Source organism: Notolabrus celidotus, chromosome 4 (genome assembly GCF_009762535.1).
Source record: "Notolabrus celidotus isolate fNotCel1 chromosome 4, fNotCel1.pri, whole genome shotgun sequence".
Taxonomy (NCBI): Eukaryota; Metazoa; Chordata; class Actinopteri; order Labriformes; family Labridae; genus Notolabrus; species Notolabrus celidotus.
Window position 1 is genome coordinate 18,563,514 of NC_048275.1, and position 24,673 is coordinate 18,588,186.

Genomic DNA, 24,673 nt, shown 5'->3' on the forward strand with positions numbered 1-24,673 from the left:
TTGACCATTACTTTGAAATTCCGACAAGAAATTTGAGATACAGAGATTTAAAAAAATAAACTGACAGATAAGTTAATTGTTGAAACCCAGATTCCAAACATTCACATACAAAAAAAGCAAGAAATTCTTCCAATCGCACGATCAGAATATAAGACATCATTTTCAGATAAATTCAATTATTTTCATGAATTCATACACGGTTTTTAACAGTTATTTCCCACTGCTCTACAGTATCAAATACTTCCATAGCGTCAGAAATGTTTTATTAATAAAGGCATCTTTTCAGCAAAAAATCTGATTTTATGTCTTTTAGCTTAAAAAGGTGCATTTAGGCGGGCCAATTCTCTCCCATCTAACTCATCAAAGGATTAGGTTTAAATAACAAAAACGCACGTTATAGATGCACACAGCTGCGTCAAATGTTAAATGTACTGCGCTGAGTTGAGTTGGGTGGTTTGTTCGTGATCCGAATGGCCCGTTCAGCTCGGCACAGCACAGCTTGACTCAGCGATTGTGACTAAGATATCTAGTCCTTTAACTTTCAGCAGGGCAGCTCAGTTCCAGCCTCTCTCCTTATTATTCCCTCTCTTCTCCGTTACTGTCCACACTTTAGCCGAGTCAGAGCCGTGTAACTGCACTCAACAGACCTACACTAAGGAGTGTCAAATAAGCAAAAATAATATATTTAAACACGGCTCAACTCGGTCTAGAGCTGCAGAGGACGGAGACATGAGAGATGGAGAACAAACATACAGCAGAGAAATGTAACGCCTGAGGAGGAGCAGAAGGAGGAAGTGCTGGGTGGACGTTGATCTTCAGTAGGTTAAAATGACTGGTAATAACCGAGCCATACACTCATGAACACACACACACACACAAAACACACATACACACAGCAGAGAGATCAGTGCATATAGTCACAGGCTTAAAAATGCTTCATCTTATCGCTTCAACATCCGACAGAAACACATTCGGTAACATTCTTCTAGGAGCCCAGCGACAGACCTATGACCAATAGAAAAAAAAAATCTTCTTTTCACTGTCAGAACTGTTCAAACATTTCCCCCTGATGCAAAAACCACAACTTAAAGGTTTAAGACAAAATCAAATTTTCATGCATTTTTTCCATAGTCGTGAGAATAATATTCAGTTTTTCAACAGACCGCACCCTGGAGTAGTATTCACATAAAAAAAAAAGGAAAAAACAAAAAGCCCATTGTCAAATATTTGATCAATTACAATGTGTACAGTAATACAGCAAATTCACATTTCTATTTTAAAATATACAGGTTTGGACTTCATGCAACAACAGCAGGTCCCATTACAAAAAAAGTAACAAAATAATAATAATAATAATCATTAATTTAAAAAAATGTAACGGATTAAAGTTCTAAAACTATAGCAGAACAATGTACAACAACTTTAAATTAAATACCTTTTCAACAAGAGATGTTTTAAAGACTGCCAGCTACATTTAAGAAAAAAATCTATTAATAACAATAATAATAATAATTATTATAATAATTTGTAAAGGTCTTTTCATTTTTAGAAAATACTTCAGATTGATTGGAAGTGAAAAAAGGAGGCTGTGCATTGCATGAGTGCCATCAGTTTGTCTGTCAGTCAGTCAGCTTTACCCTGAACACACAACAGCAAAGAGCTTAATGAGAAGCGGGGAGCGCTTCGCCAACGACACCTCCATGCCAGAAGAAAATAAAATTAATACACAAAAAAACACACTCACACACACTCACGCACACCAGGTGAAATTTTTGCCAGAGTAGTGCAGCATCACCACTCACACAGACACACACACAGACACACACACGGACACACACACACATACACACACGTCTTCAAACTGTGCGTGTGGTGGTTTTGACTTGCGGTGATCACAGTACCCGTTTAGTGTATTGTTATGCCTTTTCACTTCAGTGTGTTCGACCTGAACTCCTGCAGTGGTGTTTGCTTTTTTTTCTGCAGAACTGGGACCGTTACGCTGGCCAGCATCGGAGTGTTGTGTCTGAGATGAAACATAAACAGAGTGAAAACTCCTCAAAAAGGCGAGACATTCTCCCATGTCCTCAGACGCAATCAAAACCACCAAACAGAACTTATGCCAAATAAAAATAAGAGTTCAGAATAAAATAGAAATAAAATTACCTCAAACAGCAACAACAAAAAAACTCAGTAGTAACATTTTCATGTGCTATTAAAGTGCAATTGAATGAGATTTTGCGACACACAAGAACATGACTCACTTGAACCCAGAATATCAAACTTTGCCACCTCCCTTTCACCTCCCCATGCCTCTCTGCCCTTCTTTCTCTCCGCTTTCTTTCCCTTTATCAAATCCCACAGTCTGATTCTACTTCCACAGTTCCTGGGAGCTGTCCTCGATAGCCCAATCCCTGACATTGGGCAGTGCCAGCGGTTCGCTCTTCACTGACAGCGAGTTGACCAGTTCGCAGTGGAATTTGCGGATGTGTCGATAGAGGTCCCCGGACTGCGTGAAACGCCGTTCGCACCACTTGCAAGCGTGCGGCTTCTCACGCGTGTGTACCACTGCGTGCCGACTGAGGTTGTGTGAGTATTGGAAGCTCTTGCCACAGGTGGTGCAGGTGTAGGGTTTCTCACCGGAGTGTGTCCGCTCATGGCGCTTCAGCGTGTACATGCAGGAGAAGGTCTTGCTGCAGATGGTGCAGGTGGGCACATTGACGTCTCCAGCGGGCTTGGAGCGGATGCCCTCCTGCTCCCTGAAGTGGGAGCTGAGGTGGAGCTGGAGGATGTGTGGAGAGGGGAAAACCTTGTTACACAGCGGGCACATGAAGATCTGGGTGTGCTGAGCTGACAGCATGTTGGAGACGTAGGGCAGCAGGGCGCTATCTATGCTGGCCGTCTCAGCCTGTGAGCGCTCATTGTCGCCCCCCAGTATGTCCTCATCGTCTGCGTTGGCTGAAGGCTTCTCATCCCGCTCCAGCTCGGAGGCTAGAGAAGCCTCTCGCAGAGCGGATAGGTGCGCCTCGAGGCCGAGCCTTCTCTGGGCTGACAGAGGCCCTCCGACCCCGTGGTGGGTCAGGCCCCCATTGGAGCTGGGGATCGTTGCCTTGGTGATGCCGCTGTGCTCCATCTCATAGTCCCCACCTCCAAGTTCCTCTTCTTCATCCGAAGCCACACCCCTCTCCACCTTTACCCTCACAGCCAATGGGCTTTGTAGGCTGTCTGGTGTAGCTGCCCCGCTGAAATAGGACTGATGGTGGTTACTGTGGTTGCTACCTGCAGTTGGCTTGACTGACAGATCCAGGACGCAGTCAGCTGCATCATTTGACACTCTCCTGCCCCGGTGTCCTCCACGTGAGCTTACGGAACGATGAGACCTCTGCGAGTGGGATCCGGTGGAGCTGGTGGGGCTGCCAGCCGGGGAGAGCAGCTTCCCTCCCTCACTCAGCCTTTCCCCACCCTGTATCTCCGCATCGCCGTGCCCTGGGCTGGAGGTAGCCATGGCTGGTGTCCCTGGTCTGTCCGCAGATGGCAGCCTCAGCCAGAGCTGTCCTCCCTCAGCCTTTGCCTCCTCATCTTCGTCGCTGTGCAGCAAGTCGGCTGTGGCCGGCCGGCCCGGAGAACCGTCCGATAGACTGTCGGCCTTATCGGAGCAGCTGGACCCTCCGTCCTCCTCTCTGCGCGTGCTGTCTGCCTCGTGCGTGGCCTTTTGCTTCAAACGTTTCTTACACACCTTGACAATGTCATACATGTGCAGGTAGCTGGCTGCGGCCAACACATCCTCTACGGGGAGGTCCTGGAACTGCAGCTTGCCCTCGTACATGAACTCCAGGAGCAGGGAAAAGGCTGGGGCGGTGACAATGTCACTGTTGAGGTGCACCACGTCTCTCTTGTCCAGCTGGTCCTTGTAGAAGAGGTGAAAGTACATGCTGCAGGAGGCCAACACAGCACGGTGGGCCCGGAACTGGGCATCGCCCACAAGCACCGTAGAGTCACACAAGAAGCCCTGGTGCCGCTGCTCACTCAGACACTGAAGTAAATGTCTGCTGTGGTCTGGGAACTCCATCCTGCCGTCCTCATAACCTGCTGCCACACAGAGACACAGAGGAAGAGTCAAAGTTAGACACGTCTGATAAAAGTCTATCTGGGAATTTACACACGTGGGCTTTAAAATACACTCTGCTTGGTTTTAATTAAGCACTGCGTTTTAAATGAAATATTCTTTCCAGTGCAGGTAAATACTGAGAAAAAAATAAAACCATGAAGTGCAGATCAAAAACAAAAACTACAAAAGTCAAATTTAAATTCAAGGACGACAGATACTGACAAATTCTTCAAGGAGGCAAGAAAACAAACTTAATTTAATTTTTAAAATGAAATATCTGTGTGTGTGAGGTAGAACTCAAGAGTTGGGATCATGACACTGTATTTTGTTAACTCTCTCGCTTTCATGTTAACGCTGCAATTTCTGCAACTAAATTATCCTGAAAAAGGCCAATTAAAATAAAAACAGAGAAATGCAAGAGAGAGGGACAAATGCCACTAACACATACGGTTTAAGATGCTGAAAACAAACCACAGAAAAGAGGATGCTCAGCGAGAAGAGATAGAAGAAAAAGGTAGCTTAGGAAAGATAGAAGGACCAACATGTGAAAAAGAAGTATTTAAACTCATTATTAGTATATCAGAAATAGAAAATGTGCAGTAAAGATATGAAATCAAATATCTGTCTGTTTTATCTACACTCAGCAGAGGTGTTTCGACTGATCTGAAACACCATGCAGGTCACCGTGAAGACATCCACACATTTCCTTACACAATGATACCGACTGCTCATTTCTCATTCTGACATGTATTCACTTTATCTTAAATTAAATAAAGAAAATAGGTAAATAAAAGAGACGATTATAATGAAGAAAAATAGCAATTAAAGATTTAGGTAATTAAAACATATCCATGGATTCTGCTTGTTTCCTTAGAGACACTTAATCTCAGGTAAACCACCAGCGACAGATTCTTCCACTCTGTCTCTCCACTCTCTGTTTCTCTCTAACTCCTCTGCCTGCACTACTGGATTGTCGCTGCTCCTACGCTGGTTATTTTTATTAACCCACTTTGGCCTGGCCTGGCACAGCCCTTTTAGGTAACCGGCTTTCAGCTGCACACACTGTCCTCACGTACACATTACACACACACATACACACACTTAGTACCAGCCTACCTACCAACCACCTCCACAGGCTAAGTCGAGCAGGAAAACCGGCCAATTGAAATAGCACTGTTGAAAACGAAAACAGCTTGTCCCTCCTTTAACCTGCGAGCTGCGGCTTTAGGTGTAAGATTAGACGAGAGGAAAAAACTGAAAACTTGTAACAATGCTCTTCAGGTTTGCTCAAAAAGAGATAATTTAGTTGATTAAATAAATTCAAAAACGATGGAAAAAACGAGAGAAAAATGTGAAAAATGATCAAGTCCCACCTGTTAACCAAGTCGATTTGTCCTGCCTGAGAAAATACATGGATCCCGCTCTACACTGTGTTAACCAAAGCAGTTAAATCACCTCATTTGAATGAAGCTAAACCAAGAATGTCTGTGTGTGTCTGTGTAATGTGTAAATGTGTGTGCGCCCTCCGGCTCGTTCAGACTGCTTTTAATGAGGGGGCTTACGGGGACAAGGGTGTACCACCTCCCACCCCCCAACCCCCCCTCTTCCCCCCTCTGTCCGGCCAAACCCCTCTACCACCTCCTCCTTACACACGCACACACACACACCATCCGTCACTCACAAACTCCTTCCCATCTGAGTCTTACAAGAAAAAAAAAAACCCTGCACATCCGCCCCGTAGAAGAAACTGCCCTCTTCCTTAACTCCCCCAACCCTCCGCCCACCACCACCACCACCACCCAGAAGAGAAGATTTACAGTACAATCACTGTAAGTGCCCTGCTCGTCACAGCATCAATCCTAATCCTTAAAGATGGCTAAAAATAAAGACGGCGGTGGCGGGCGTTGGGGAGGGAGCCGTCGGCGGAGGCTCAGGAGGGCAGCAGCCCCGTCAGCCGCCCCGGCCCGGCCAGCCCAGGGAACCAGGCAGGGGTCTGAGTGAGAGAGACACACACAGAGGGACAGGGAGGGTTAGGGAGAGAGAGAGAGAGGCTGGGACGGCCGGGGAGGGAGGCTTACCCACATCTGATCCAGCTGACGGGGGCCATATGGCAGCTGCTAGCCAGATAAAGAGATTAAGACTAGGAGGGAGTGCGATTACAGCTGTCTAGCCAATTCAGGCAGCTCAAATCTGCAACTTCTAAATTAGTCTCCTCCACTCCAGCCGACAGGAGGGGAAAAAAAGAGGCTCGAGTGGACCGCACATGCTTTCAAGTAATTTTACAGCGGGTTGGAATTAACTAAAGGGAAAAAAAAGATAAGATTAGGATTAAAAGACGGCTTTCTTTCTGCACTACTTTTTTTGTTATTTATAAACTTTAAAAAATTTAATTTTACAGCTATTATTTTAAAACACAAATAAGGAAAAAAGACTAATTTTATATTTTTTAATTGAGATATAAGGAAACAGCATTACTTCTAATAAATATATCTCCTGGATTTCATCGTTAAAACAACAGAAAATCAACCTTAATTAAGAAAAAAGAACTCCCACCTGTAACTTGGCTTTTATCAATGTGTCTAAAAATCCTTTCAACAGCAAACAAAACAATAGCTCAGTTTTAAATGCTGGTCCCCAGACGACAAACTAAAAACACAGCAGAGCGTTTACCGGACTGCAATTACCCCTCAGACAAGACAGCAACAACCAACACGAGTTTACTACTGAAGCACTCACCAGCAGTTTCACACAGCGCTCGCACTGGTTTGACATGCTGAAGATCCCCACAACAACAAAACAAAATCACTACTACACTAACCCCAGACACACACACACACACACACACACACACACAGACAAAATGCACACACAGAACGATACCTGCAGCAGTATGCATCAACTTGATTAACTCCACTGTAGCAGAATAGCTGGGCTCTCTGGCTGGGAATGGCTGTATCTCTCTCTCTTTCTTTCTTGCTCTTTCTCTTCCTCGCTCGCTCTCTCTGAATCAATGAGTGGGTAGAGGAGAAGTGAAGAAAAAGAAGAGGGAGGCAGGCAAAAAAAAACTAAAAAAAAAACACGCTGTTCAAACTGCGAGGGACAGATGCAAAGTGGAGGAGATGTTGGAGGGGGAACGAGATACCACCTCCCTCCTCCTCCTCCTAACTGGCGCTGATCGGCAGCCACAAACACACACACATACACAGCGTGCACACAGACACACACACACACAAACAGCACTAACTCTCCCAGGCTGCCGCTGAGACTCACAATAAAGGACTGGGGAGGGGTGGAGGCGGTGGAGGGATGGAGGAGGAGGAGGAGGTGGGGTGGATGGCAGCCTGTCAGCTGCTCTGACATCATCCTCAGATGGAGATGCTACCTCCAGCTGTGCTCTTTCTACAGCCATATGCTGCCTCCTCTACACTCCTGCCACCAGACTCCTCTTTCATTCTACCAACACCAACACCACGCAACTTTGTCTCCTTTTTTCTCCCCGGTTCTCTCCCTGGGTAATAAACTCCAGGTCTATTAAATGCAGTGGGATGCTGATTTGGCTTGTGGAAAACAGAGTTTATTCATAAAATCACCACAACCACCTACTGCTACCGGAACTATCAGGGAACAGAGAAAGTTTGCAAAATGTACAGCGGTTCATGACAAACTTTTTTAAAGCCCTTTTTTAAATGCTTGAACACTCCTCTGTGTATGCGTCTCTGTCTCTCTGTCTCCTTCCAGTAACCATAAACAAAGGCCAACACAGCACATTTGCAACTGACAGACGTACGCAGCTGATATTGTTTTCCACTTCTTCACGGTTCAGCGCTGCAGCCTCCTCTTGCATTCATTCAGTCACTCATTCATTCATTCATCCATCCATCCTTACATGCATCAGGGTATAGCCCCCCCTTTGCAAAGACCCCTAAGAACAACTGACAGGAACAAAAAAAATTAAATGAGGAAACAGAGGGGGCGACTCAAAGAGAAAGAACCTAATGAGAGCCAATCCTTGACAAAGGGTATACAAGCCTTTAATAAGCCGGGGAGAAACTTATTACAACATCATTATTTCACTTTCGTTTCAGTGAAAGTCTGCGCCTGACAATTCAGGTATTTACTGCACAGGTGTAAGAACAAAACTACCCTCCTTTACAATAAATAGGCATATAAATGCTGCAAAAAACACAACAAAAACATTTATTAAGTCTGCAAATGTGTAATCAATTTTAATTAAAGATGCACGGAAAAATGTGAACTTATCAGCCTTTTATCCGCACAAACATTTGACTAAATTAAAGTTATTTTGCTGTTTTTTGATGCGTAATTCAAAGTAAGGTGACAGAGTAAGTTGTTTTTTTTCCAAAAGTTTTTTAATTCAATAAAACATTACTTAGAATTCAACAAAAAATTATTTAAATCTATATTATGTATTAAATATCGTGCCTATCAATGCATTAATGAATGTATCCAACATGAACTTCCCTTTAACAGTATGACTCCACTTTCGGTCAGGACATGAAATTACACTGTGAGAAAGTCGTGTCATTCTGCACTTCATTCAATTTCTATTTTGCTTTGGACTCATTTGAACACCGTGACAGCGCTTTATCCAACACCTCAACTTACAAAAGTCTGCAATTCAATAAATGCATTTGTTACAAAATTGCAACAAGACTTCCTAAACTTCATTTAAAGCAGCCATCAGCGAAAGTGACTCTTTGTTGCGACTTGCCCGGTGTGGAAATTAGCATAAAAAGTCCAAGTAATGTAACATGTGAGAAGCTGAGTGACTTGATATGAAAAAGAAAGATAAGTGTGATTAATTTGAAGACATAAGAAACACTGAGACACACTGACCCACGCAGCTAGCTATAGCCGGATCACAGCTAACAAAGTAAGGCGAAGAGGCTTCATTATGGAGCTATTTACAGTTGTTCTGGAGGCCCTGGTGCTATAACAACAGCTGCTAAAACACCACAAGGGGAGAGCTAACATGGCAACTATTAGTGCGAGGAGACAACACAGTCATGCTAAGGAAGGTTTAGCTACTTTTTCCCCTCCATAACCCACCCTCTTTAATCGGACTCCGGGTATGAGAAGCAGCACTTACAGACAACACGGTCCACCGTCTTCCCCGCTGCCTCCGTCAAACCTCCCTTCCTTCTTCTTCCTCCGTCCGACACAAAACTAGATTGACTTTGGACTAATTTCCATAACAGGCTGCTGAGGCGGAGGGGACGTGCGGGGAGTGTAGCACTCTGCGGCGGCCAGATGTTTCCGAGCTGTTGCTGCTGCTCAACTCGGGGCTGGGAAAAAGGAGGCGAGTTGACTGGCACAGCACGGAAGCCAATGGTGCCGGCGAGGAGGAAAGTGAAGGCAAATTAGAAGCGGCCCTCCAACAGAGGAGAGGGAGGGATATGTCTTCTTCTCTCGTCGGCGTAGGTTGACACCAGGCAACAACAGCAGCAGCAGCAGCAGCAGCAGCAGGCACCCTCAGAGTGAGCAGTCAGGGAAGAAGAAGAAGAAAGCTGGGCCAAACCAACTGGTTCTGCGAGTCAGTGAGGCGGACTGACTGACTGGCGCAGCGGAGAGCGAGAGAGCGGAGAGCGGCGCGGTGCGGCATGGGTACTGTAGTCAAGTCGTAACAGGGGCGGAGCTGATGTGAGCAGGTGCACCACCTTGACTGGAAAAACTATCCTACTAGTGGTGGGCGTATCGATTATGTGGTATGGACTATACCTATCACACACACTACTCATTTCAGTATCCATTATTCCAATAAATATCAATACTAATTAATAAATGAGAAATAAAAGCGCATTCTGATTCTTTTAGGGCAGGGGCGTCAAACTCATTTCAGTTCACATACACATACAGCCCAAGTTGATCTGAAGTGGGCCGGTCCAGTAAAATCATAACATAATAACCTATAAATAATGAAAACTCTACATTTTTTTGCTTTGTTTTAGCGCAAAAAAGTACAAGAACATTCTGTAAATGTTCACATTTAAGGAACTATATTTTTACAAAAAACAGCTGTTGTATTTTTGCCATGATGAGTCTCATTGGGCTGAATATTTTAATCTTTAAGCCCAGAAACCTGCTGTGAACACACCAAACACAAAAGTTACCCATTCACCTGACAGTTTAATGTTTACATCAAAAGAACAGATTATAATAATGAAGGTAAACTTGACTATTGTGGACCCCCCAGCTCCAGGAGGAACAGTTTGCTTGCTGGACAGTGTTGTATGCAGGGGTGTAGTGCTAGTGTTAGTAGTCAGTGGATCATATTATAGTGCTCTAAAAAGTCTTTATGAATCTCAGCACTGTGCTCCGTCAGCACTATGATTTTATGCGACCCCCAGGGGAAAAATTTAAAATAGTAGTTACTTTTATTGAAAAATTGCAGTCAATGTCTTCGCTGTAATTTTTTTACTTTGCAAAGTCGTCCTGCGGGCTGAATTGGAACCTCTGGCGGGCCGGTTTTGGCCCATGGGCCGCATGTTTGACACCCCTGTTTTAGGGTAACTTACTCCAAAGTTTTGTACCGAAGAGGCTGTTTTAAAGATGGGGTTGGTAGTCAGATTTAGATACACTTTTTGTTGTATTTTTTGTACACATGATGAATGTTTTGCAGAGATATAACAGAGCTTTTTTCCGGAGACATGATGCTTTTTCAGCTGAGGTCTGACACCTCTCTCTGAGACCCGAGGATGTCCTAATATGTAAACTAGTTGCTCCGTTTGGTTTCTCTCCATTAAAACAAACTAAATGACCCCTCACCCGATCACTTCCAGATCACTTCCGGTATTTGGTACATTCCCTTTCCATAAAAATGAAATGTTAATTTGTTTCAGAAATAGTAAAAGTGTTTCATCTTTTTAAAAATTTTTTTCCTTAAATGTAAATTTGTTTTGGCCTTGGTAAAAGTGTTTTGCTGATGTAATTTTGTTTTATAAAATGTAAAAATGTTTTCCAAAATGTAAACTTTTCTCCAACTCCAACTCTAAGTGTTTCATCTTTTGTACATTTGTTTTGTCATTCAGGGCCACCATAGATTTCCAGCATTTTCACATAAAGTAGTCACAATATGCCCAATTGCGCTGGACACTCATCTTCTCCACGCAAACATATAAAAAAAAGTATATCCCTGGTACAAAATAAGTGCATCACTTGCAGAGGTTGCAAAAGTGGTCTTAAATTGGCATTTGGGTTAGCTTTTGCTTGACTAAAACCTGCAAATACTTCAAAGACAAGGTACTAATTTTATTGTTATTAAAAACATTTAATATATAAGGATAATAAGTTTAACTTTTATAATCCACAGGTAAATTACTGTGGTAGATGAATTAGATGGAAAAAAATACAAATGTAAAAGTAAACAAAAGTCTATTAAAAGATGGAGTGGTGGCCTATTGCCTCAGATGTGCAATAGCTGTGTTTCAATACCCATAATGGTCCACACAACAAGAATAACCCTCACATAAACTGGTGAGCTAAACACGGGAGTTTGTGCCTCCAAAGCTTACATTCTTTAAAACTCTAACAACTTGGCACTGCAGACTCTGGTAAATGCCATTCAAATTGAAGCAAGCATTTTTGTTGATAATAAAACAAATAATTACAGGTTTCAGTTTAGAGAATAATTTAGACAAGCTGAAAATATGAATGTAAACCAAGCCACAGCCTCTGATTAATATAACAGGTTATAATTTGAACTTCAGTTTCTCTCCCACTATGACACTGATGGAGTGACTTGCTGTGCCGTCCTTTGTTTAGAAAGGCCTGTTGAACCTGAAAGTTGCAGTTTCCATTTCATTGAATCACACTGGACTGATCTGTTCCTTCCCTGGCAGCTAGCAGTTAGGAATGTATGTTGATTTTGTTTATTCAACTCAGTGAAGCCTTACGTGGGTTGTGTGTTTAATCATTCATCTGCCTCATGATCATTTTTATATCTTTTCTATGAAGAACAGGATTGCAGTGGAGAGGGCTGCTGAGCTGTAGCCATTTAGGTTATACGTTTCATACATAACATCCAAAGGAAGAGGACAGCAAATCTAGGACACAGAGCAACATCAGCAGCAGAGTTTCTCCATGTCCAGAAAAAGACAACCTGTTTCACAGTTCTTAGGAAAGGGATTTTCAAGAGCTAAAAACAGGGTGAACACAAGGGATTTGAATTAAAAGGGCTCCTGGAAAAAGAGGGGCAACAAGTTAATTATGTTGCAGTTCAATATTTTGTACAAATGTACACTTAAAAAAGTAATAAATAGACTGATGCACATTTAATTACTGTTACAATCACATCTAAGGTCACATGTAACACATTTTGAAACCCTGTCAGCTGATGATTACTGGGACTTAAAAAGAATCATTGGAGTCATTGGAGCCTTGCAATGAAAAAGTTTGTGCAGCTCTGGCTGCCTGAGTGAGTCTTCAGACCTATTTGCATCCTGTAAACCTGTCCCAGTAAACTAATTGGCGTTACTAATAGATGGCTGGATGAACCACAGCCCTGTATGGTAATGAATTCACACGATCTGGTGTCATAGCTGAAGGAATTGTTAAAATGCAAATGAATGATGACCCTGTTGTGTGTCTGTCAATTTAGGCATCCATGTTACCAGGGCATGACAATGAGCCCCTTGTTCACGCACGAAAATACAATCAGGCGCTTGGTGCAGGAACAGTTCAACATGAGGACTGAACAGAGAGACTCTGATTTGAGGAAAGGCCTTTTAAAACAGTTATCTAATTTTAGCAATACATATAAATAAATAAATAAAATCCCAACAGGGAAATTGTTAATTAAGCTAAATATTCGACTATGTTTTAAAAACATTTATCCCTGGATGCAGTGAATAAAACTTACCTCACTGTCAGATGCTCCCTTTTGTAGGAAAATGTACAGAAATGCACTTCAAATAGTCTTGCATGCATTGACAAATTTACACACTTCTGTGTTTCTGGGCAACTTTTCTTTTTTTTTACCACAGATGCCAGAATACAGTCAAGTGCATGTGATTGTAAGTGTGTGTTTGCATGTGAGCCAAAAAAGCAGAGCCAGCCTGATATTCGAAATAATCTGTATAACTTTTTCATCCTCCCTAAAAGACAAAGCAGATCGCGTTTTAGCAAAAAAAAAACTAAAGACCAATTTTCAAAGCAGAGTTTGTTTTTACAACTCAGAGGAAATTCATTGCAGTGTCCCACACATTATCTGATACATTAAGAGGGAAACAGTCACCATGGGAACGAGGGTGTACTACTTTTTAGTTTCATTATAATTACATTTATTTAGGACAGCTTCAAGACATTCTAAAAATGTCAGATTATGTGAGTAAGAGTGACGTTCCTCAGTATATACAGCACTCTATGTAAGTGATTCTCCACTTTCCACCTCTGGAGGTCGCTGTAGATCCCATGTTTTACACTCCAATTCTCCATTCAGTTCAGTTTAATGAAACTTACGCAGGACAAAGAGGAAATCAAATACCAATATAATAAAACATTTAAAAAGTGTCGGGCAGGCACTGACCCAATTGGTCATTAACTGTGCTGTATATTTAGATAAATAAAAAAGAGAAGCATCTTTTATTCTAGTAATTCAGTTCAGTATTAGTATAGTTTTATATCAAGGTCTTCATGTTAGAAGGTAGTTTTATATTCAAAGGTGTTCAACACAGTCAGCTGTTTAAAAGCAGGAAGACATTTTGAGGATGACCCTTATTTGACCCCATATATGATGCAGCCTAAACGGCACCTCAGGATGGTTTATCATGGGTTTTTATTTTATTGATATCACAGATAATCAAGTTTTTTCTCTAAAAATGTATTCTGTAATCTCTCAAGCTTTCCTATTTCTTATCATTTCCCCAATGTATTTCTTTCTATTGACAGATAAATATCACATCTGTTGCCAGCTTGCTGTGAATCTGACCCATCATTTTATGGGTAAATCTGGAGATAAGGATGTTTAAGCTTATTTACATATATTGTAAATCCTCTCACTTAACTTTGAAGCCGCAGGGGGCTTTCATGATAACTTAAACCCATAAAAAGCAGCTCAAAGGCAAAGTAGAAGAGGCTGCATACAGAAACATTATCTCATATCTAGTAAACAGAGTAGATTATAAAATAAAAAAAGTTTTTTGTACAAACTATGATTTAGTTTTTTGACATGGAAAAATAAATTTCTAAAAATCTAGACTTCCCTTGAAGTAACGACCTCAAAAGTCTCACTGTCCCTCAATAAGCGGTGTATTTTGAGATGTAGATGTATTTTGGACCTAATCAGTCCGACTTAATTGCTTCAAGGAGTAAATAATCAATGGCTGTATATGAAATTGAGATACTCACGGCAACAACATTCATTGATTTTTCAACCACGTATCTAAAACCACAAATTTAGCAGTCTGGTTGCTACCATGTTGGTTTTGTGGAGTACCAAGTTACTATACTTGGATGAGTGGGGGGCACTAGAGAGAAGCAAGAAATTTGCAGACCTAAGGTTATTCAAGCCACAGCAAATATCTTATAGCGGAGTCTCTGTTTAGTTTTAATGGGTAATATAGCAGAAAAATATCAAGATTGATTCAAAAACAGCTCAAAACTCCTCATGTTGGGTTTCATAAAGATTAAAGGTTAGAGCTTAAACAAGTGGATTCTATAGTTTGGCCAAATGACCTGAACTGTGCTTGTGATTTTAGGGACGCTGACACAACTTCAAGGCAAACATCATGTAGGTCTATACTTCAAACTACCTATCCATCCATCTTTCTATCCGTTCATCCATCTGTTCATCCATAATCAAAAAAATCTTTCGGTCTATCCATCCATTGATCCATTCATCCAGTTATCCAACTATCCATCCATCCATCCAATTTTACATCCATCCATCCATTGATTTATCCATTCATCAATGCAATTATTCATCCTTTCATCAATCTCTTTATCCATCCATCCATCCATCCATCCATCCATCAATCCATTTATTTTATCATTAGCCATTGATCCTTCTATTTCAGTTTTTCCTTCCATTCACCAATTAATCATCAATCTCTCCATTTATATTTATATCCATTAATCCATTCATCAATCTATCCATCCATCCATCCATCCATCCATCCATTGATCTTTTGAACCATTCTTCCATTTCTCAATCATCCATCCATCCTTGTATTCACTCATCCATTCATCCATCCTTGTATTCCCTCATCCATCCATTCAACCATCCTTTTTATTCCCTCATTCATCCATTGAGCCATCCTTTTATTCCCTCATCCATTCATCCATCCTTATATTCCCCCATCCATCCATCCATCCATCCATCCATCCATCCATCCATCCATCCATCCATCCATCCATCCATCCATCCATCCATCCATCCATCCATCCATCCATCCATCCATCCATCCATCCATCCATCCAACCAATCATTCATCCATCCATCTATCCATCCAATAACTTCCGGATTGAGCAGCTGCAAGCATTCTCCACAGCATGTCCAACAGTTTCCCTCATCATTTCTGTAATAGAGTGGATGCAGGAGGGGAGACACTCTGGGAGACTCTGGCTGGCTGACAGAGGGAGAGGAAGGAAAAGAGGGGAGAGGCAGACAGATGTTTGAATCTCAGCCTGGGGCCTGATGAGATCAATCCATCCTCTGAGGCAGTGACAATGACAGAGAAAAGGAAGCAATGTATTTTAAGACAACTGGCTCCCCTCCTTCCTTTCTGTATCCAAGACATCCTGGTATTCCTTGATTACTCCCAGAGGTGAGCAGTATATCCAAACTCATGATAGATTTGAACACCTTGAATACTCCTAAGCAAAGCTTCCAGAAGGAGAAACCAGGATTTCTGGGGTTCTATTTGAAAGTATGTAAATTCTCAATAATTTGACTTTAAAATTTTACAAAGTTCGATTCTATGAATCCGATTTTAAGATAATATGAAATGAGGCAAGAGAAAACTAAATCTGCGAAGGAGGGCCGTAAAAAAGAATACTTAAGACTAAACTTAAAAACTCAACTAACCAAACAGATGTTTGAATCGTAAGAAAAAACCATTGACTTAAGAAAAGATAGAGGACATGAAGTGAAGCCAAAATATCTGGAGCTCCCTCTTTTGCCTGATGACAGCATAGGTCATTAATCCTCCTTCTCCATCTCAACAGGTGGACCACAGATGAAATTATTAAATATACATCGATCAACATAAATTGGTGCTATAAAATGTGATAAAACCAGGTGATTGACAGCTCTGCTGACAATCATCACGTTGTGTTGTTCTGTCTGTCTATGGCAAGAGACAACAACAAATAGAAACACAAGAATCATTGAACTTGTGATAACCATGAGTGTCTTCTTCAAACCAACTCAAGAAACTGGATGCTGTAGACTTTGCTGACTTGAAGGGATCGCTGATACAGTATGTTGTTGGTGAGTTGGTGTGGTGGGACGTCAATATTGTAGTTCCACCTGCTGGTCCCATCACAGGCTAACAAAACCCACTAGCGTAAGATGTTATCATATATAAGTCACCTGACAAACCAATAAAACTTTCTGTCCCTTAGCCCACAAAAATATCCAGTCAAGTTTTTCTTTTTTCTAACTGAGGGTGGGAGGAAGTTAGTCCCTACAGTTTAATAATCTGATCATCTGGCCCACTGTGGCTGCTGTTGTAGGAGTCTGGAATGCAGCCATTTCGACTGAGTGTAAAATATTCATGAGCATCCAATGGAAGCCCATCTGACTGGCTGGGGAACAGCTGCTGGGTCTCTGTGCCTCTAGAGGTGCAGCATCTGTCCATTTGAAGGAAGTGAATATGTGTTTGTGTAAGTGCGTTGAGAGTGTGTGTCTCTGTGTGTGTGTCTGCCTTTCTAGACAAGCGAGTGTGTATGAGAGCACACATTCTGATCAATGTGTGTGTGTCTCAGGGAGACCAGACATCAGGAGGAACAACTGTGTATTTAACTTGCTTTTCTCCAGATGGTGGAGGATCATTTTAGAAATGATCAAAAAATGAGTCTCAATTTCATCAGAATCTGTGCTTGTCAGTCAAATATCACTCTCTCTCACACACACAGGAGGAGCGCAGCGCCAGTGCAGTCGACTCTGCTGTATGTGTGATGTGTTAAAGTGAAGACGTCTTGTACATCTCAAGTCTCTGCCTTTCTATATGCAACTGTTTGTATCTCAGCATCAGCACATCACAGCCTCACAGTGTGTGTGTGTGTGTTCGTGTTCGTGTTCGTGTTCGTGTGTGTGTGTGTGTGTGTGTGTGTGTGTGTGTGTGTGTGTGTAGGCTGTTCGCACCCGTGCTTGTGAAGCTCACAGAGAGCTGTGCAGTTCTGGCGACGGCTGTATGATGGACATCTGGAAGCTAAATTGGTTAATGGCGCCTCCAAGCCAACAGCCAGCCGGCCATCCCCTCACTGAGCAGAATGTGTGTTTGAGAATGTGTGTGTGTTGCAGTGGGCGGGCTGATGTGGTGGGTGGGTGGGTTTTTTTGGGGATGGGTTCCACATCTGGCCAGTTGTCCTGCCACAGAAAAACACCCCTGCCGGACACTTAGGAGCTTTTATCTTCCAATTTCTTTTTTTTCTTTTGTCTTCAAACTTAATCTATGTGAGCCAGAAGAACCATAATGTTCTACGGGCAGTTATATCTTCATATTAAAATTGTTAATACACAGATGTTAAGCAGGTATATAATCACAATCATTGATAAGAGGTGTTGATAGACCAGTGAGTGAGAATTCATCCAGATGCTGACAGCAGGAGAAGAGTTAGAGGATAGATTCATCCTTAAGGGAACACAAATTACTGCACCAAAATATTCATAATCTTTGGGGTAGATGCTGAGATAGCTGGCTGCAAGAGTTACAAATTTGTCCAGTGGATGGTAAAACAGCCGTGACCTCACAGACAAGGACTCCACTAGATCACTGCAATAGGTGTGCTGTGGTATGTGGCAACAAGACATTAGCAGCAGATCCTTTAAGTCCTGTTATGGAGTGTTGAGGTGGGGCCTCTATGTGTTCAGACTTATTTGTCAAGTTTATCCCACAGATGCTCGATTGGATTGAGATCTGGGGAATTTCGACACCAAGTCATCACCTTGAACTCACTGCTGTGCAACCCCATACACCAAGAATGCCATTTACAGTGTGCTCTGACAGTTTCCTATCAGAACCAGCATGAACTTTTTCAGCAGTTTGAGCTCTCATCACACGCCAGTTGGATCAGACAACTCCGGCCAGTCTTCGCCCTATGTGCGCCTCAGTGAGCCTTTTCCAAACATGACTTTTAACTGTCTCTCCTTTCTTGGCAGGTAGTGACCACTGCAGACCAAGAACACCCCACAAGAGCTGCAGTTTTTGAGATGGTCTGACCATCCATCTAGCCATCTCAATTTGGCCCTCATCCAAATGGTAAATGGAAAACAGACTATGTTTTATATAGCGCTTTCTCTAGTCTAGTCTAGGCACTCCTACAACACATCACATTCACCCGTTCACACCCATTGACTGTATATAAAATGGACGCCATCTCGCTCGGCTCGAAGTGAGGCTGCCACGAAAACTGCTCCCCCTAGTGGCTGGCTTCAATATAGGTCAAAAACTCTGTCTCCCCCATTCATTTGAATGGGGCTGCGGTCAAACTTTAAAAAATAAATACATGTCATACGAATGTTTCTCACATCAGTATGCTGCGGTGATATGTAGTTATTATTTGACTGTTTTGTGTTCAAGGCCTCTTTTTTCTGAAAAGTTTCTTTTTCGTTAGTTATCAGAGGTTAAAAAGCGGGGTTTTACATCCGGGTTTGCTTTGACTGACAGCTGCCGTAGAGAGAAACTCCGTAGGACCTTGGAACGGGATATTTTGGCTTCAAAACCGTACAATGAGAAAAGGCAGATCGACGCTGTCCCTTTTATATACAGTCTGTGTTCACACCACATACAAATACTGATGGCAGAGGCTGCTATGTAAAGCGGCCATCAGTTGTAACCAATCCCATTCACACTCTGTGGGGAGTTTGGGGACACTTCGGCATGTTGACAGCAGAACCTGGGATAGAACCCTCAACCTTCCAATTGAGAGACAACCCACTCAATCACTGAGCCACAGCCCCCCCCCCCCCCCCCCCCAAGTTGCTCACACCCTTACACTTGCCCATTTTTCCTGTTCAGCCCATCAACTCCAAGGACAAAATGGTAAAATATCCCACCCCCTGTTAGGAGCCATTTAAAAAAGTAATTGATTTTAATCACTTCACCTGTCGGTGGTCATAATGTCATGGCTGATTGGTGTAAGCCCTAACCAAATTTGACTGACACTACAGTTGCATATATGATACAGAAGACATATTTCTGAATGTGAGACCAACAAAGAAATAAGAGATGAATTAAAAGAAGAACAATGCTCTTACACTAATACTTCAGAGTTTTAAAAAGCCTTGAGAATGTAAAAGGTCAAAGAGGAATGACGAGATGACTTCAAAGTTTGGAGCCTACTGTTGGCGTTAAAGACTTCTGAAATACAGTCTTGATATAAACTTTAAGGAGATGGAGTACTGAGAGTCAGTATTGTTGGAAACATGTAGTGGGAGACATAAACAGTTGTAAACAGCAGAGGAAAATAACATAATGCTGCTTCAAAGGTACCTAAGTACCACAAAAGCCACCACAGCAATACTACACAGACTTTATAATATGAGGAGTTATTTGAGGATTATGAGGCAGTCTGCTGCTGTTTTGTGACATTGTATCATACCTACTGTTCAGACATTGAAAGAACAAACGATCATTTGTGTTTCTTAAAATTACACTTCTTCTTCTGAGAAAAAAAAAGAAAAAGATATCCAAAACCAGATATGGGAATATTCTTTCTAGCTACAGCTGCGGGATCTGTCCAGGCCGAATACACAAACAAACAATGAGAGAGAGGGAGAGATAGAGAGTGGAAAACACTAACATGGACAGAGCTTTAAATAAATACAGCCACAGCAGATGCATAACAGCCAAAGTCCAAGCCAAGACTGCACAAACAGCCGTGTGATCTCCTCAAATCTTTATTGTAAGATATCAAAGATCTTGTTGAAATAAAAAGCGTCACTGTAGCCTCTGTTCTGTGTGTCCGTCTATCTGCCTGCCTGTCTGTCTCTCTGCAGTCCAGATGTCAGAGGAACTAGCCAACAGCTGCGACAGGAAATGAGCCCCCAGGCAGTGAAAAGGCTAATACACTGCCACACAGACCAAAACAAAACATGCATGCACGTACACACACACACAGACACATACACAAACACATACAGATGAACTCAGAGTAAAGCAAGTGGATATTAAAAAAAGTAAAAATTCTGAGTGCGTCTTCATCTGAGCATCCTCGTGAACGTGCTCTATGTTGCTGTACAAGTGTGTATGGATATTCACTGAAAACAATCAACTCTGTACTTTGTGTCAGTGACAGTATTTGTGTGCTTCCACCGCTGGATTCATCATTTTTACGTCAAAATGTGTGTGTACGGGTGATGTTGTGCCAGCCTGCCAGCCAGCCTGCCACCGCCAGCCCCCGAGCCAGCGGGAACATTTGCCTTGTGGCTCCAATTCCCAGGAATCCCTAACCTGCGCCAGCTGTTGAGAACATGTTACCTGTGCCAACAATGCGCCGGCTCTGCCCACCACATCAGCTGCCGCTCTGTCTCCATCTGGGTGCAAAATTGGATTTGTGCATGTATTTGTTTGTCTGCGGCTTACTGTATCTTTAACTCTTCCCACATCTGTATTTGTTCTCACATCTGCCTCTCTCATGTGTGCAGTGCAAATGTGTTTATGCACGTATTAATGTTTCCAATGTTGTGTGCGCTGCATGTGTGTGTATCCATCTGTGTGTGTGCTGGGCCTCCCTTGCCTGCATCTGGAGCAGCATTGAAGAGGCTATCCAGCAAGCCTGCCAAACAGCCCAGATGTTAGTGCTGTAAGCCTCAGGCTAAATGGGGGGAGCCATACTCTCATTATTCAGGAGTAGTAAATTGCAACCTTTTTTTTTTTTTTATGGAAAAGAGAATAAGAGGCACCATGAAAAAATAAAAAAGTGGGAGAAAATGAAAGATAGAGATGTGGAAAGAGAGACAGATGAGAGGGAGAGATGGATTTGATGTGATTGTCACTACAAGCCATTTCAAAGCGCTCAGAGAACTATTAGAATTAAATAAATCAAACTACATGCAGCTTTGATAAATTACCAATGTCAAGTCAACTTCAAACTTCTGCAATTATTTTCTCCTCATGATACAAGAACAAAGTGAAACCAGTGGCTCTCCTGAGGGAAAGAGAGTATAATTCAGATTAACTGCAGTAAAAGGTCTTATTGTTTTCTAGCTGGAGCCTTCACTCTGAAAGCGCCTGTCAGGAACTTTCAGGTTGAGTTGCCCCTTGTGAATAAAGCAAGATTATTTATCTCTTTGCTGATTTTGTCTTTTATGTGTGTAAGTAGTCTTTTCTGACAAAAAAATCTCATCCCCCTTTGTTCTAAATGTCAAAGTGCAACTCATTGTGAATCCTTAGAATAGAACATTTTGCAGAAGACTGTTTTTGCAGCGTGCTGTCTATCTCTTCATCTAACACCTGAAACCCAGCAGGGCAGGCAGGCATACAAAGACTTTATTGACTATAAAGGATATCTATATAGGTCTATTATGTATATGATATAGGTGATTAAACACTTAACTCCAGACTGAATTTCTGAGATTGGGAATACAGAATTATGAAAAGAAGTCATCGGAACACAAACTTCCAGATGATACTTCAGGTTTTAATCAAAATTCAAGAGGATGCAAAAAAACACAGTAAAACTACCCTGTCACTTGTAAAAATCACCATTGGAGCAACCATGGACTTCTGTGCAGTTCGGCTGTACAATAATGTGAAACCACACACGATTCAGGGTCAGTAACCTCTGTTTTGTTATTGCCTGACTGACTGATTTCAAATTGTAAGAATTCAAAACATGAGTTCCCACTTGCTTGAAACCCCTGTCATTCATTGCAAGTAATGGGCTCAAAGTTATCCAAAATTTCAGCTTTTTGTAAAACTTACATACTGCCTTCATGTCACTGTGTTTTTTTAATGTTTCTTCACCTCTTAGCCCCCCTGTTATGTTCATTTCTCAGGGACAGACATAATGTTCGTGGTTCAACTTGACCCGGGGCATATTTAATTATCCAAAAGTGTCAGAACCCCCAAAAAATCCCAATAAACTTTTTTTTAAATCTCATTATTAACTCCATTACTAACCATTTAAATCAATAGTGCAATGTTTTTCTTTAATTTGCACAGATCATGGTTCAGTGAGGATAACTCACTTGTTTTTTTATGAACACAGTTGCTAAGAAACATTTAGTATTTGACACTTTTGATCCCTTTTAGCCTTCACTTTGACTGCAGGGTAAATTGATACACAACCAATATATATATATAGCATAAACATATTTGCAAATTTTCATTTTACATGTTGTATGCTAATTAAGCGAAAAAATACTTTTAACTTTTTTTTTTTTTTTAGGTTTTTGAACTTTATAAAGGGTCAATTTGACCTGCAACATAACAGGAGGGTTAACCCTTTGCTCTTGCTAAGATTAATAATGTTTGATTGATGATTATTTGAACCACACATATGATACTATAAACTCAAATGAAAGCATGTCTTTAATCTCTTGAGGGCAACACTTTGAAATCAAAACATTCACATTTATCATCTAACAAAATAAGAATGGCAAACCTGTTAGCATACAGTTAAAACAGCCCTCACAAAAAGAGCAGGATTACCACTTTTCTGTTTTTGGCAACCTTATCAATAAAATTTTAATTTTCACTCATCGTTCTGCTGTTTTGGTCTTACAGGTCCAGAGTTCCGTGTTGAGCTTTTTAATCAGCTAAATGCTCCAACATGATCAACCAGCAAGATGCTAACTGTCTATCAGCTGTTTGGTGCTGAGCAGGTAGGTTTGAGGGTTTTGTACTTGCTGAAAACAGCTTGTCAGTGATCAGACAGGTGAGATTGAAATGAGATGTTGAACCAAAACAGTGAGCTGAGAGACTCCTCTAGCATGAAAAACACATTTTACTTACTTTGAAATATGTAAATGTATAGATGTATATTATCAGTGTTGCTAACTCCTGCATGTTGACGTCTTGTACTTTAATACAGATGTTTACCAATTTGTTCCGTCTCTATCAAATAAAATCAATATGGCAGAAAATAGGTTTTATTAAGGTCATTAAGATGCTGTTTTCCAAACAATCAAAAGCAAAGTCCCTCCAAAATATTCTCTTCGTAAACAAGAGAGCAGTTAGGAGATAAAAACAAAACATGTTCATTCAGCATCAAACAGTCGGAGACAATTAGCCTGATCATCTGGACGGATGTAGCTGTGATGTTGGGGCAGATTTGGCCGCATGTGTGTGTGTGTGTGTGTGTGTGTGTTTGTGGTGTGTGTGTGTGTGAGTGCTATAGTAACCACAGAGGTGGCATCTGCCAGGGCGGCTTTAGCTCTGTTTGTGATATCCATGTGCATGGACTTCCACAGAGCTTAGAGATGTCCGCTTCTCCCCCCATATGGTGAGTTGTCACTGGGGTGACACAGTGCAGCCCTCCCCTGTGTGGGACCTCCAGACAGCCTTCATACGGACCGAGTAAACAACAACTGGACATGGGATGATGCTTGGAATATCATCATGTTTTGGGGGCAGGATTTTCCCTCCAAAATCTGTGATGAAAGATTACACATATATCATCAGTAAAATCAGTTTTCATGTGTCATATGTCATTATTTATGTTTTGTGAAACCCAAAATCTGTTAATCTTTTTAGGAAAACAGTTTTTTTTTTGTCAACAAAATTCAATCACAGCGTTTGAAAACAGATCAGATTGCTAAATAATTTCACAAGGGTCTAATTTGTGTGAATAACAGGCATCAGATGCCACTAATATAACTGATTAAACAGCTAAAACAAAAACAAGGGTTTAATGTGTTTTCTCTTTTCAGTAATTGCCAAGAAAAGAAGGAAACAAAAGAAACATGTAACTACTGTAAGTTTGCTGAATCAGTCATACTTCCTCTGTGTCTGCGCTGACAACTTTCTATCAAACACGGTGTGCGACACATTTGGGAAATGCAAATTGCTGAGAGACAATCATGAGTGAGAGACGTCTTCTCCCATGACAGATATCTGTCTCTTTCTCTTCCTGCACACAGATGTTACACAGCAGTTTGTTCTGAGAAGGAGACAACGACAACTCCTTCTGTGCCTCCCTGAGGAGCGAGTAGCCTGGGGAGAATCACATTTACACATAAAGTGTTAATGTGTCTCTGTGAGTGAGTATGTGTGTGTGTGTGTGTGTGTGTGTGTGTGTGTGTGTGTGTGTGTGTGTGTGTGTGTGTGTGTGTGTGTGTGTGTGTGTGTGTGTGTGTGTGCGAAGACAAAAGGGAAGGGGAGACTGAAAGAGAGAGAGAGGGAGAGAGATGTGCCTTACAAAGGCAGTAAAGGAGGCACAGAC

At 41.8% G+C, this 24,673-nt stretch overlaps 1 protein-coding gene and 1 long non-coding RNA gene across 4 annotated transcripts; one reads left to right on the forward strand and one right to left on the reverse strand.

The window, feature by feature from the left end:
- Positions 1-970: 970 nt before the first annotated feature.
- On the reverse strand, positions 971-9,702 carry zbtb18 (zinc finger and BTB domain containing 18). Of its 3 annotated transcripts, XM_034681105.1 has the most exons (3): positions 9,216-9,702; positions 6,986-7,107; positions 971-4,086 (listed from the first exon to the last, which is right to left on the reverse strand). In XM_034681105.1, exons 2-3 carry the CDS (start codon positions 6,999-7,001, stop codon positions 2,369-2,371), a joined length of 1,734 nt encoding a protein of 577 aa, XP_034536996.1. In that variant the 5' UTR covers positions 7,002-7,107; positions 9,216-9,702; the 3' UTR covers positions 971-2,368. The 3 variants fall into 3 exon arrangements, with proteins under 3 accessions (XP_034536996.1, XP_034536998.1, XP_034536997.1); XM_034681107.1 differs by lacking the exon at positions 6,986-7,107 and having other exon boundaries at positions 971-4,083; XM_034681106.1 differs by lacking the exon at positions 6,986-7,107.
- A 12,810-nt stretch (positions 9,703-22,512) lies between these two features.
- On the forward strand, positions 22,513-23,937 carry LOC117811743. Its single transcript, XR_004631060.1, has 3 exons — positions 22,513-22,561; positions 23,017-23,114; positions 23,703-23,937. It is a non-coding gene; the product is annotated as an uncharacterized LOC117811743 (long non-coding RNA).
- Positions 23,938-24,673: the final 736 nt, after the last annotated feature.